General features: G+C 32.3%; 1 protein-coding gene across 1 annotated transcript in view; it reads right to left on the bottom strand.

Moving 5' to 3' along the window:
• Positions 1–9,239: 9,239 nt before the first annotated feature.
• The window catches only part of TBC1D32 (TBC1 domain family member 32), a 183,208-nt gene continuing 179,066 nt past the window's right edge, over positions 9,240–13,381 (bottom strand). The window contains exon 34 of the mRNA XM_060167378.1: positions 9,240–10,136. Coding sequence (XP_060023361.1) covers positions 10,017–10,136 — 120 coding nt within the window. The 3' untranslated portion in view covers positions 9,240–10,016. The remainder of the gene's footprint in view (positions 10,137–13,381) is intronic.

Below are 13,381 nucleotides of genomic sequence, written 5' to 3'. Positions count from 1 at the left end.
ACTGCTTATATTGTACTATTAATAAAAATAAACAAGGAATTTTAAATGATCTATATAATATGATCACAATTTTGTCCATATATAAAGATTACATTTCACTTCATGAGAAATATTGGAGATATGTATATATAATGTTAAAAGAGATATATTTGTGTGGTAGAGTTGTTATAAAGATGAAATATGCATACAGGTACCTTGAAAACAATAAATCACTATACAAACTTACAGAGTTTTTGATACTTTTTTCTTGGAGTTATCCTGTCTTTTCAGTGATGATATTAGATGTATTCTGTATACTCTTCTAAACTTGTCACTTCTGTTTCCTCTGTTTTTTTTTTTTTTTTTTTTTTTTTTTTTTTTTTTTGCATTTAGCTCTTTGGGGAGAATTGGGCTTTCTGAAATCCTGGTGAGCCTAAGGCTGTGATGCTGCTCAAGTATGTCTGAGCCCTGATTCAGCTTTCTTCCCTAGGATGAGGATGTAGAGTTTGGGTCAAGGACCAGCAGAACCAAAGACTGTAAACAATTTCTTTAACCAGAAGAACATGAATAGTTTGAGCAAGCTCTTTCTGAATAATGATATGAGCTCCAAGAATAAAATAATGGTAACAAAAGAAATTGAGCTTTTTGGAATCTTAGACCACATTTTGCAGATTTGCTGGCAGATAAGCTTCTCTTGTTATTGACTTAGGGGTAAAGAAAGTAGAATTGGGTTATATATGCTAAAAAGTTATCATATAGAATAAGATTCAAAATACCTAACTCTGGTCAAATTTGAGTTCACTGATGAGATTGATACTCTAATGGCTATCTTTAGATGTCCCAGCCTTCATCTATAGAAACAAGGCTTCCTTGATAGTACACATATCTACTAGTCAAATGGTATCTATTATGTCTGCAAAACTGTTTGCTGATTGCTAAAAATATCAATGAAGGGTATGATGAAACTTTCTTAATTGCTTTTGTGCTAGACAATACACTTCGATTTTCAATATGAAATCCCATAAAACACTATGAAATTAAGAATATACCTATCTAGGATCATCAAAAATTATTCCGAAAGGGGAGCAGAAATGGGGAAACTCAAAGAAGCTGACAGGGTATTTAATGCTAGATACCATTAAAAACAAACAAACAAACACACAAACAAAAGCATGTGATTTCAGTCACTTAACGCAAGGTTGATTTTTTCCTCCGGTCACAGTCCAATGACGGTTGATAGGGAGGTTTTGTTCTTCACAAATTTAAGCATCCAGGCTCTAGGGGCAAAGAGAAAGAGAGCTCATAGAGAAGGCACACCTGTCCTTTATGCTTTGGTCTGCTCACTTAACATTGGTTAAGCTGATTAAATGACCTGAAATATACTTAACCTAGGAAGAGGAAACCGATTGGTGAATATTAACTAGTCTCTGCTGTACCCATCATCCATTCTAATGAATTTTTTTTCAAGTCAAAATAATTTGATAGCAAAATGATGGTAAGCAAAATACTAATTTGAAAATTTTTCGCTGAGGAAAATAATAAGAAAAACGTAGGCAGTTATGGAGATAATTTTGGTTTGGAGCATTTTGGTTTTCATTATCTGATGATTTACAGTGAAACTGTAGTTAATTTTATTTGATGTTGTAAGAGGAATGATTACATTTTACAGGTGCTCTGAAAAGGATGAACTTTAGCATTTTAGGAAAAGGCTAAATGTAAATGTTATTCAATAAAGAACAGCTGACACATATTATAATGAGAGCAGATAAATGCTTAAATCCTGGATTAGATGATCAAACGTTAACAGCCAACATTTTAATAACTGTCTCCCCCAATGTATCTCAAAAGCACTCTATTAGCAAACATGACAGTCCAATTATTTCCATGGTGCTCAGTATTTCATGGTGGCCTATTGCCAATGGTAGAATATGGGGTGGGAAGTGTGTCAAAGAAGTGATTTTAAAAGCTAAAATATTGCTAGTGCTGAAAATTCAGGGTTTATGTGAGGCTAACCATCCTGACCCTGTTTAAACTCATCAGATAAGTAAATACATCGGCACCTACTTAAGTAATAACTCTTTTAATATTCTGCGGAAAAAAATGTAGGTAAGTCAATTTTGCTACAGAAAACATGTCAGTAAAATTTTATGTCACAAAAAAAGAAAACATTTGTTTTACCTGAAGATAAAACAATTCAAAAATACATTGATAATCCCTTATACATTGATCTGGTCTATACTGCTACATCTAGAGTATAAAAAATTTAACCTTTCAAAACAGGAAAGAAATATAGGAAAATGGAATAAACTACAAAAATGTGTCATTTTGGATTGTATAGAACTTTTATTTCTTTCTTGCCATTTTATAACTAATAAGGAAAATATAAATAGGAAAATATAATGTTACTCTTGGAAAAGTTTGAATGAGGGAAAAGATTAGAACCATACCTGACAGAGTGCCTGATCTACAGTAGGAATTTAAGAAAGGTATACTGAATGACTAAATGAATGAACAAATAATAAGAACTGAAAGAGAACTGAACTTGAAGTCTGAAGAATTAGGCTCAGGCTATGCTACCACCAGCTAGCCACACAAGAGCATATAATAATAGCTATAACTTATTGAATGCTTACTAAGGAGTTCTTACAAACACATGCATTACATCATAATCCTATAAGGCAGGTCCTACAGCTATGCTCATTTTACCAAGTAAACTGAGGCACAGAGGAGTTAAATAACTTGATGATGAAGACAGACATGGGATCTAAATTCAAGCAGTCTGCCTCCTGAACTTTCATTTTACCCACTGCATTATATTTCCCTTCTATATGATCTTGGGAATTCCTCATCACTTTCTGAGTTACAGCTTCATCATCCATGAAGCTAAATAGGTTATACCATCTAACATGGATTTGGAATTATATGTGTAATTAGTACTCTAAACCAGAGTTGGCAAAAGTTCCCTGTAAAGGGTTAGATAATAATAAATATTTTAGGTTTTTCAGGCCATACAGTCTCTGTCACAACTCTTCAACTCTATCATTGTAGCACAAAAGCAATAGATAATACATAAACAAATGAGCACTCTGTCCCAACAAAACTTTATTTACAAAAATAGGCTGTAGTTTGTTTCATGTCTAAAGTATCATATGCAATAAAAGAATAGTAAGGCAAGATTTAGCAAGAACCTAGCATTGTGCTAGGAGAGATCTTGACATCTCAGATATTTAAGTCTTCTGCCTTTAGAACTATGTCATTTAGGCATATAACTATCTGTCCCTCTGATGGTTTCTAGGAAGAGAGACTATACAGATTCAAACACCAAATTCATCTGTCAGTTTTTGTAAATACAAGATAAGAACACATTTGCAAATATGATGTATTTCAAAAAGGTGTAGTCTGGTTTCCAAATCATGGTTAGATTCTCAGGCTAGGTCTCAGAAGCTTATCAGACACAAGTTATAGCCAAAACAATACCCATAGGCAATAATACCCTCAAACACATGCAAACACTCATGTGCACACATACAGAAGGAAAACTCTTATACATAACACATTTTAGTTACAACCTTTGCTAAACAGAATTTAGTGAACTATTATTTCTACTAAATACACATTCCACAGTAAACAGAAAACATATTTGCACCAAGAATGTTGTATGTTATTTCCTCCCTGCTGTACTGAATCAAGGATCTGTGGGGGAAATTTGGTTTAATATCTCTAACTCTGTTTTTTCTGTATCAATGTCATAATTCAAAGTAACTTTTATATTTCATTCAGCAAATAGTCTAAAACTCTGCTCTGTGCCTAGCACTAGGCTACAATTTCTGAGAGATAGGAATTAATCAACTTTGTCTCTATCCGTAAGATGCTTACACTACATACATGCACCCATATGTTCATAGCAGCACTATTTACAATAGCCAAGACATGGAAACAACCTAAATGTCCATCGACAGATGAATGGATAAAGATGTGGTATATATATATATGTGTGTGTGTATATATATATATATACACACACACACATATATATATACACACACATATATACATATACATATATATATATATATATACACACACACATACACACAATGGAATCTTAGCCATAAAAAAAGAATGAAATAATGACATTTGTAGCAACGTGGATGGACCTAGAGATTATCATACTAAGTGAAGTAAGTCAGAAAGAGAAAGACAAATACCATATGATATCATTTACATGTGGAATCTAAAATATGACACAAGTGAACTTATCTATGAAACAGAAACAGACTCACAGATATAGAGAACAGACTTGTGGTTGCCAAGGGGAGGGGGGAGGTTGGGGAAGGATGGATTGGGAGTTTGGGATTGGCAGATGCTAGTTATTATACATAGAATGGATAAATAAAAGAATCCTAAAGTCCTACCGTATAGCACAGGGAACTATATTCAATATCCTGTAATAAACCATGATGGAAAAGATATGAAAAAGTATATATATATATATATATGAAACTGAATCACTTTGTTGTACAGCAGAAATTAACACAATATTGTAAATCAACTATACTTCAATAAACTAAATTTTAAAAAATCAATGAAGGGACTTTCCTGGTGGTCCAGTGGTTAAGAATCCAACTGGCAATACAGGGGACGCGGGTTCAATCCCTCTTCAGGGAACTAAGATCCCACATGCTGCGGGGCAACTAAAGCCCATGCGCCACAACTAGAGAGCCCGTGCACCACAACTAGAGAGCCCGTGCACCACAACTAACGAGCCTGCGTGCTCTGGAACCCACGTGCCACAACTGCAACGAAGAGCCCATGTGTGCAACGAAAGATCCCGCATGCCACAACTAAGACCCGATGCAGCCAAAAACATAAATAAATAAATAAATATTTTAAAAAATCAAGGAAAAGGAAAACTTCAAAAACAGGAAAAAAATTTATACTTAATTTTGATATGGCATTCCCAAAGAAAAGTGTTTATTAATGATACATTTTTGGAATAATAATGCTAGCATTAAATAACAATGAGAGTTAAAGCTTTTTTTACTTATTATTTTCAAAAAAAGAAAAGAAAGAAATACATCTAATAAACTAATGAAGGACATAATATGAAATCAACTAAAACATTCAATTAATCCAAAAGAATGCAGAATAAAAAACAGGGAACAAAAACATCTGGGACAAATAGTAAACAAATAGCAAGATGATAAATGTAAATATAAAATATGAACCCCAAAATATCAATAATTACATGAAATGTAAATGGTCTAAACATCCTAATTAGAAGGCATGATTTGCCAAATTTGGGGGGGGGTGGGCGGGGTGGGTAAGGGAAACCCAGAGCTAATTCCTTGCTGTTTACAATAAAAATCACCTTAAATATAAAAATACATAAGGGTAAAGTAAAATAATGGAAAAGGTCATGCAAATCCTGAGCAAAAAACCAAAAACCTAAATATCAAGTAGATTTTAGAGCAAAAAAATATTACTAGAGATAAACACAGTCATTTCATAAGGATAAAGCAGCCAATTCATCAAAAGGATATAATAATCATAAAAGTTTATACACCTAATATTGTAAATTTGAAATTGAGTTTCAAAGTACATGAAGTAAAAACTGATAGAACTAAAAGGAGAAACAGACAAATGCACAATTATGGTTAATCTCAACATTACTCACAATACTTGCTAAAACAGCCAGAAAGATCAGTAAAAATATACAAGCAACAGTATCAAACAATTTGATCTAATTGAGATTCATAGAACACTCCACACAAAAACAGCAAAATATATATACTCGTTTTAAGTATACATAAACCTTTTACAAGGTAGATAATATTCTGGGACACAAAACAAGTTTCAATAAATTTAAAAGGAATAAAATCATATAAGGAATGTGTGACCACAATGAGACTACATTAAAAATCGATAACAGAAGTAAACTTGGAAAATCCCCAAATATTTGGAAACTAAATTACATACTCCTAAATAATCCACAGATCAAACAGAAAGTCAAAAGGTAAATTATAAAGTATTTCTAACTAAATGAAAATGTATAAACAACATAACAAAATTTGTGGATGCAGCTAAGGCAAGTACTTTACAGGGAGTTTTATAGCAATGAACACCTATACTAGAAAAGAAGGATTTCACATAAATGACTTTAAGAAACTAGAAAAACAAGAGCAAATGAAACTGAAAGTAGAAGAAAGGGAATAATAAAGTTCCGAGTGGAAATCAATGCAACAGAAAAATAGAGAAACTGATGAAACTAAAAGCTAGTTCTTTGAGAACATCAATAAAATTCATAAACTTCTAGCCAGACTGAAAAGGAAAAAAAGAGAAAATACAAATAAACAAAACCAAAAATGAGAGTGGTGACATCACTACAAATTCTACACGTATTAAAAAGGGTAGTAAGTTTCTATTACAAATAAGATGATGACAATAAATTTGACAACTTAATGAAACGAACAAATTCCTTGAAAGAAACAAACAAAAGCTTACTTAACAAAAAGAAACTTTGAATAGCCATGTATCTATTAGGGAAATTAATTTTGTTAGAAATCTTATCACAAAGAAAATTCCAAGCTTCACTGGAAAATGCTACCAAAGCTTTAAGGGAAAAATATCATTTACACATAAACTTCTAGATAATAAAAGATAAATACTTCTCAACTCATTTTATGAAGCCAGCATTCCCTGATATCAAATCAGAAAAAGAAAACTACAAATCAGTATCCCTCATACACATATATACAGGGCTTTGCTGATGACACAGTGGTTAAGAAACCGCCTGCCAATGCAGGGGACACGGGTTTGAGCCCTGGTCTGGGAAGATCCCCCATGCCACGGAGCAACTAAGCCCTTGTGCCACAACTACTAAGACTGCACTCTAGAGCCTGCAAGCCACAACTACCGAGCCCATGTGTCCTAGAGCCCATGCTCTGCAACAAGAGAAGCCACCACAATGAGAAGCCCACGCACCACAACAAAGAGTAGCCCCTGCTTGCCGCAACTAGAGAAAGCCTGTGTGCAGCAACAAAGACCCAACTCAGCCAAAAATTAATAAACTTAAAAAAATAGATATAAAAATTCCTAATAGAATTTTAACAAATCGAATCTGACAACAGGTAAAATTGATAAAATATCATGACCAAGTAGAGTTAATCTTAGGAATGCAAGGTTGGTTTAACATTTGAAAATGTCGGTAAGTCATCATATTAACAAACCAAAAAAAAAAAAAACAAAAAAAGAAGACTCATGATTGTTTTAATATAAAGTATCTGATAAAAATTATTTTACAGTGGAAATTCTATTCCTGAAACTCCCACAAAAATAATAGAAAGGATCTTCACCTACCTGATTAAGGCATCCACGAAAAACCTACAGATAACATAATTGTTAATGCTGAAACTCTTCCATTTTAAACTGTCTCCTCTTCTGTTACTTTGAATGAAGGGTCCATGTTCCAGGCAAAGGCTAATTCCAAAAGTTATTAACTAGATACTATTCCCCTACCACTTATCATGACATTCACTCTAGCATTTCTCTTTTCAGCATCATCAGTTTTTCCTTCCTTATTACATCATTTCTACCCACATATGTTTCCCTTTCCCATCTTTAAAAAGTCTTTTGATCCCATGCCTACTCTAGCTACCACATGCATTCTCTTTCCCTGTAACAGCAATACTCCTAGAAAGAGCAGTTTCCAAAATCTTTCCTCTCAGCATCATTTAAACCAGCTCCAAACTTTTGCCCTCACTACTCCATCAACTACTCTTATCAAGTCAACAAATTCAAAGGTCAATTCTCATTTATCTTTATAACTGTATTTTCAGTTTTAAAATTATTCACCTTCCCACAAAGACAGTGGACTCTCTGAATGGAGGTGCTGTATCTCAGTTATCCTACCGTGAATATTAAAAATATTTCATTATATGTGTAATACTCACAATATGTCTGTATAATGAATGACCAAAGAAATTTCCTTAACATCTTGGAACTGGAAAATCAAACTAGAGCACACCATAATTTAATAATCATAAATTTAGGTAGAATCCTGTTAGCAAGTTTAGATGAATTTCTGAGACTTACTTTACTTTCACAGATTCTTTAGATGCCTAAACATGCAGAGGCAGAACTACAAAGATGCAATTTTGAAAACAGATATTTGAAGATGTATATATGAACACTTAAATTTTTCACAAATTTGTTTACATTGTATTATAAAATATAACTATAATAAATCCTGTAAAATGCATAAAGTCCTTCTTCACAAATTAGAAATAAGTCCTAAGAACTTACACTTTAAATAATTAAAAATAAAATGGAGAAGCAAGACAGGGCTGTAGTTCTACTCTAAAGAGTATTCTTAAAATAAAAATAGGTACAAAAATAATTCACAATGGTAGCTACAAGAACTACCATATTTTATAATGTTATTTCACCAAATTGCTAAGTCATTGTTCATAACATATTTATCAAATGAAAATGAAAGCCTTCTGGCTCCAGCTGAAGTCCGTTTTCCACAATGTAATTATTATCTAGATCTTGCTTCAGTTTTCAATCAAAATCACCAATGAATATTATAAAATTAAGTTATAGTTCCTTCTCCATTTGTATTTCCAATTACCATGTAAGACCTTTTAAAAAGAAATAAAGCTGCAAGTTTCTCAGGACCAATAACAACGTCTCAGGAACAGAATGGGAAAAAACAGAAACAGGTACTACAGGTTCTGTGGAACAAGCTTTTCAAAATTAAGTTTGAAAGTAGACAAAACTTGGTGTTTTGAGTAACCTGGGGCTTTCTTACTTAACTCACATCAGCCAGAGCTAAAGTGAGCAATATGTCAAATTAACTTGCTCAATTTTCTTTTCTTAACTTTTTCAGTGCCCTTTAGGAACACCATTACTGAGAAGCTGCTGTTGGCATTTACAGCACAAAAACTGATTTTGGAAGGTTGATACTACAATCGCCTAAATATCACAAAACTGAAAATTGTATGGTACCAGTTATTTCATCATACTAAAAGGAAAAATAGAGTCTGTAGATAAGCCATTTTTGGTTGGGGGAAAAAAAGGCTCCAGAATGGTTTTAATGGTTGATTTATATTTAAATATAAGCAATGAATACAAAATGACCTCTACCTATAATTTTTAAAACTTGTTGAAATTGCTGACTGAAAAATTAATATTTTTGTGTCTTATCTTTCATATATTAAATGTGATGGTTACAAGAAAATAGAGCCTAGCATATTAATCTCACTGGAGCAGAGCCTTCTATTTAAATACACCACTGTGTTGGTCATTTAAAATAATTTACAAATCTATTCTCTTTAATGTTTTCAAGTTCAGTACAAATCAAATCTATCACTGAGTAAACCACATAACAAACGAGAGTCAAATGCGTATCAGTATGAAATAACCAATCTATCTTTTAAATGAACCCTGTAGAGACTACATTTCATATGAAAAATTATAAATTGATATAGGTGTCAAAAGCAATTCCTAGAAAAACAATTATGTCTGACGACGACAATTTTCCTACCACTTGCCATAATATCATTTGTTCCTCCATATGTAAAATAAGCAGTTATGGTTTTGCCTCTTTTCCTTTATATGTAAAGACATAAAAATGAAGAAAACAAGTGTCTTCCTTGTCTCTATGGAATCTCTCTGGCTGGTCAATTATTTACAATACTGCTGCTATTTTCCAAACTCATTGGAAAAAATATTTTAATCATCCTGGGAAGAAGGAAATGTAGGTTAAGACTAACTCTTAAACATAAAGAACTATAAATAAGCTAGATTTGATTCTAAAACAACCTTACACAACAACAAATTTACAAAAATGAATTCACTTCAATTGAGCCAATAGCTACTGGAATATATTATTATATTCAAAAACTCTCAGTACTGATTTACAATACTGTGTATTCACAAAGCACATGTTGTTATAGACACAGACAGAAAAGTCAAGTCCCTCTGTCTCCTTTAAAAATAAATAAAACATAAAATTAAATTGCGTGTTCCATGATCTATGTGCTTTGCACTCTAATGTTCCACATGTCTCTCAGCAGCACTGGTCGGTAGTTTTGTTCCAAAATTTCCATGTATTCAAAGTAATCACTCACTCGAAACCCATGCAGTGCTTCTTCCTGTCAAAAAATAGAAAGAGATGTTCATTCGCTTGGGTAAAGACACACAATTCTAAGTTAATGAGTTTTAAACAGTTAATGTATCATTTTTTTTCAGCTATAGATGGGGGTTTTATGCTTCTAATAAATGTGTAAATGCTTTTTAGTAGGCTATATGTATATGATAGCAAAAACCCATGTCCCTATGAAACAAGGTTGCCTGTTTTCAAAACCAAAAATGCTTTACCGCTAACAAAAAAACAAGATAATGAAATCTTCCTAATATTTAAGATATAATAGTTTCAATTATAGAATGATTGTTCACATTTGTAATTAGTAAAGACTCTAAAGCTTATCAAAGGATACTTATAATGTAAGAAATATCAGTTCTACAGCTACTGTTCATAAAATCTCCAACAGTCTGCAATTCATAATGTTGGTACTATGCATGTCTATACTAATTTGGAATTTAATGGTTAGTGTCCCAAATGAGGCACTCAAGAATGAAAAATAGTAGGAGCATCCATTTAGAATCTTAGACACTTTTAGGAAATTTTGTGACTATTTCTTTTAGTATCTCCAAATATTCGGTATGCAATGCCTACCCTTCAAGGTAACAACAAAAAAATTCTGCAAAAGAAACATGATCCCTTAAAAAAAAAAAAGAAAAAAGAAACACGATCCTTGATTCAATGTAATGTATTATGTTAGAAGTTTTGGAGGTTATAAAAAATTTGGAGCAATTCATGCCTTTCTGAAGAAAATAGCTTAAAGGCAAAAGCTACTAACAATAAACAATTCAAAAGAATAAAATATAAGATATTATCATATACCAAATATTGTGTTAGAGACAGTCTGTAGATGAGAGACATCAGTGTAGGGCAGTTAGGAAAACACCACAAATTCTCAGTAAGAATGGATGTTTTTAAAGGCCTCAGATGTCGCTAGTCACTACTAGATTAGTAATAGTTCACAGCTTGCATATAATGGGAGAACAGTACACTTACTTGCCACATAGCACCTAAAATCTGGGTAATTTGGGGGAAAAGTTAATTGGTACTTTAAAAAAAAAGTATTATTACTGATCTACAAGGCTGATATTATAATTAAGAAAACTAAATGATGTTAAGTTATATGCATAAGATTACACCTTTGAGACTAGAGCTAATACCCTCGAACATAAAAATTTTAACTTTACTCTTAATTTTAAAATACTTGTGACATTATCCATTTCTTCATTTCTTCATTCATTAATCTCATTCATTCCCTTATTGTATGTAAAGTTCTTGGTTATACAGTGAAGACCCAAAGATGAATGAGACGGGTCTCTGTCCTAAAACATTAACAACTGAAGTATATATCATATCTCCAGTTTTATGCATAAGCAACTGAATCAAAAGGAAGATGTTCATCTTATGAATAGCAGAAATACTATGTAAGTTTCTCTCTATCAAACATATTTCACTTTGTTCTTTGGGCAAAAAACAGGATTGAAGTAAGACCAATCTTACTGTTCAAGAATTCACTTTAAACGGTTAGAGTTGTAGTCACGGAACTATTTATGAAGTTATCCATTCTCTTCATTCAAATTATGTGTGATTTGACATTAATCACCCTTTCACTAAAACTATACCTAACTTGGAAAAGAATTATAGTAATGTGTTATTCTAACCAGAAGAAAAAAAACTTAATGCCAGAAAAATTGTCTTAGTACATATTCATGATTTTTAAAAGAATGCTTATTGTTCATTAAATGTGAATTACAATAGGAGATGACAGCATTTGAACAATACCTCTAATAATTCTTTCTGGGCAAAAATAAGCAAAACCTATTTTAACATCTTTTAATTATTGCTCCACTTTAACTTAAAAATAAAAACTACCTATGGAGAACCATAGCTATTACTTGGTTTAAAAATACTTTTTTCCTTAAAACATGTTTTTTGAATTATGGCTTCCATTTTGGACATTAATTTTAAAATAAAGAGAAAATACTCTGATAATTATACTGAAGACACACCCATAAAATGGCAAGTAAAGTTGAGGTCTTATTTCATAATGAATTAAATATTCATTTTAAAAGGAATGTTTTTAAATTATACAGATTATTTAAAATTCACAGGCAATTTTAACTCTGAATAAAATTTTAGAATCTCTGAATTCCACTTTGTCTTCAAAGTGGAATATGTTTCATTTTATCTGAAATGTTCTTATAGCCTTTTCAGTGAATTAATTTTCTTTGTAATTATGACCATTTAGACTGTCAGCTTATCATTCAAGTTATAAAGGACATTTCCTCAGAATACTGCTTTATTATCATTTCATTTATAGACATAAGTATATTGGACTCTAAAAAATATGAATTCCCTTATTCTTTAAATAGGTAGGCATATGTAATTATATAAGGTAACATTATTCCATTTTATATAAACAGTGCACTATTTGTTCAAGTTTTGTTTTAATAAGTAGTTTGTCTTGGTTGGGAAGTCCATAATGAGTATACTGCATTTTCTTTTTCTTCCTAGTGGCTTTTCAACCAGTGTGCCTTCAATGATTTGCTTTTTTTCATTAATGTTGGGTTTCAAATGTTGAACCATCAGAAAAGCATTAAAAATCACCATCTTAAACCACAATGCTGTGTGTATATTCAATTATATGACATATACACAGTTTCCCTCTCTCCTTTGTACATAGAATCTAGTTTCAAGTATGTATCCACTGGTTTTCTTTTACTACTGAGAGCACTTAATTAGAAGTTCCACTAAATTTAGGATTTTTTTTTTTTAAAGTAAACAGACTGGTCAATAATACACTAGAAAGATCACAGGATTTGGATTCAGACCGAAAAAGGGTAAAAACTCACCTGTATTAGTTACTAGGTGTATGAACCTGGGAAAGTTTACAGATTCTCTAAGCCTCAATTTTACAAAGGCTGAATAACAGCATAAATTATGTTGTCTGAACTCTTTACCATGAATTATAAAGCCTTATGTGATCTGACTCCTGTCTCATCTCCGACCATTCTTACTCCCTCACCTCGTTTTGGCCACAATGGTCATCTTGACACTTTCTAAGTGGGCCAAGCTCATTCCAGCCTCTGAGCCTTTGCACTTGTCTTTCTTCTCATGTAGAGGTATTTTGTACAGAAATCTGTGCATTGCTTTTTTCCTTTGCTTTATTCAGGTTTCTGATTAGCCTCACTGGGCTAATTAGCCTCAGAGTAGCCTTCACTGGGCTCTTTATCTAAACAGCACCTAGGAATCTCC

Source organism: Lagenorhynchus albirostris, chromosome 12, assembly GCF_949774975.1.
Source record: "Lagenorhynchus albirostris chromosome 12, mLagAlb1.1, whole genome shotgun sequence".
Lineage (NCBI taxonomy): Eukaryota > Metazoa > Chordata > Mammalia > Artiodactyla > Delphinidae > Lagenorhynchus > Lagenorhynchus albirostris.
Note: the sequence above shows the minus strand (reverse complement) of the source record. Positions and strands in the feature narration are given on the sequence as shown.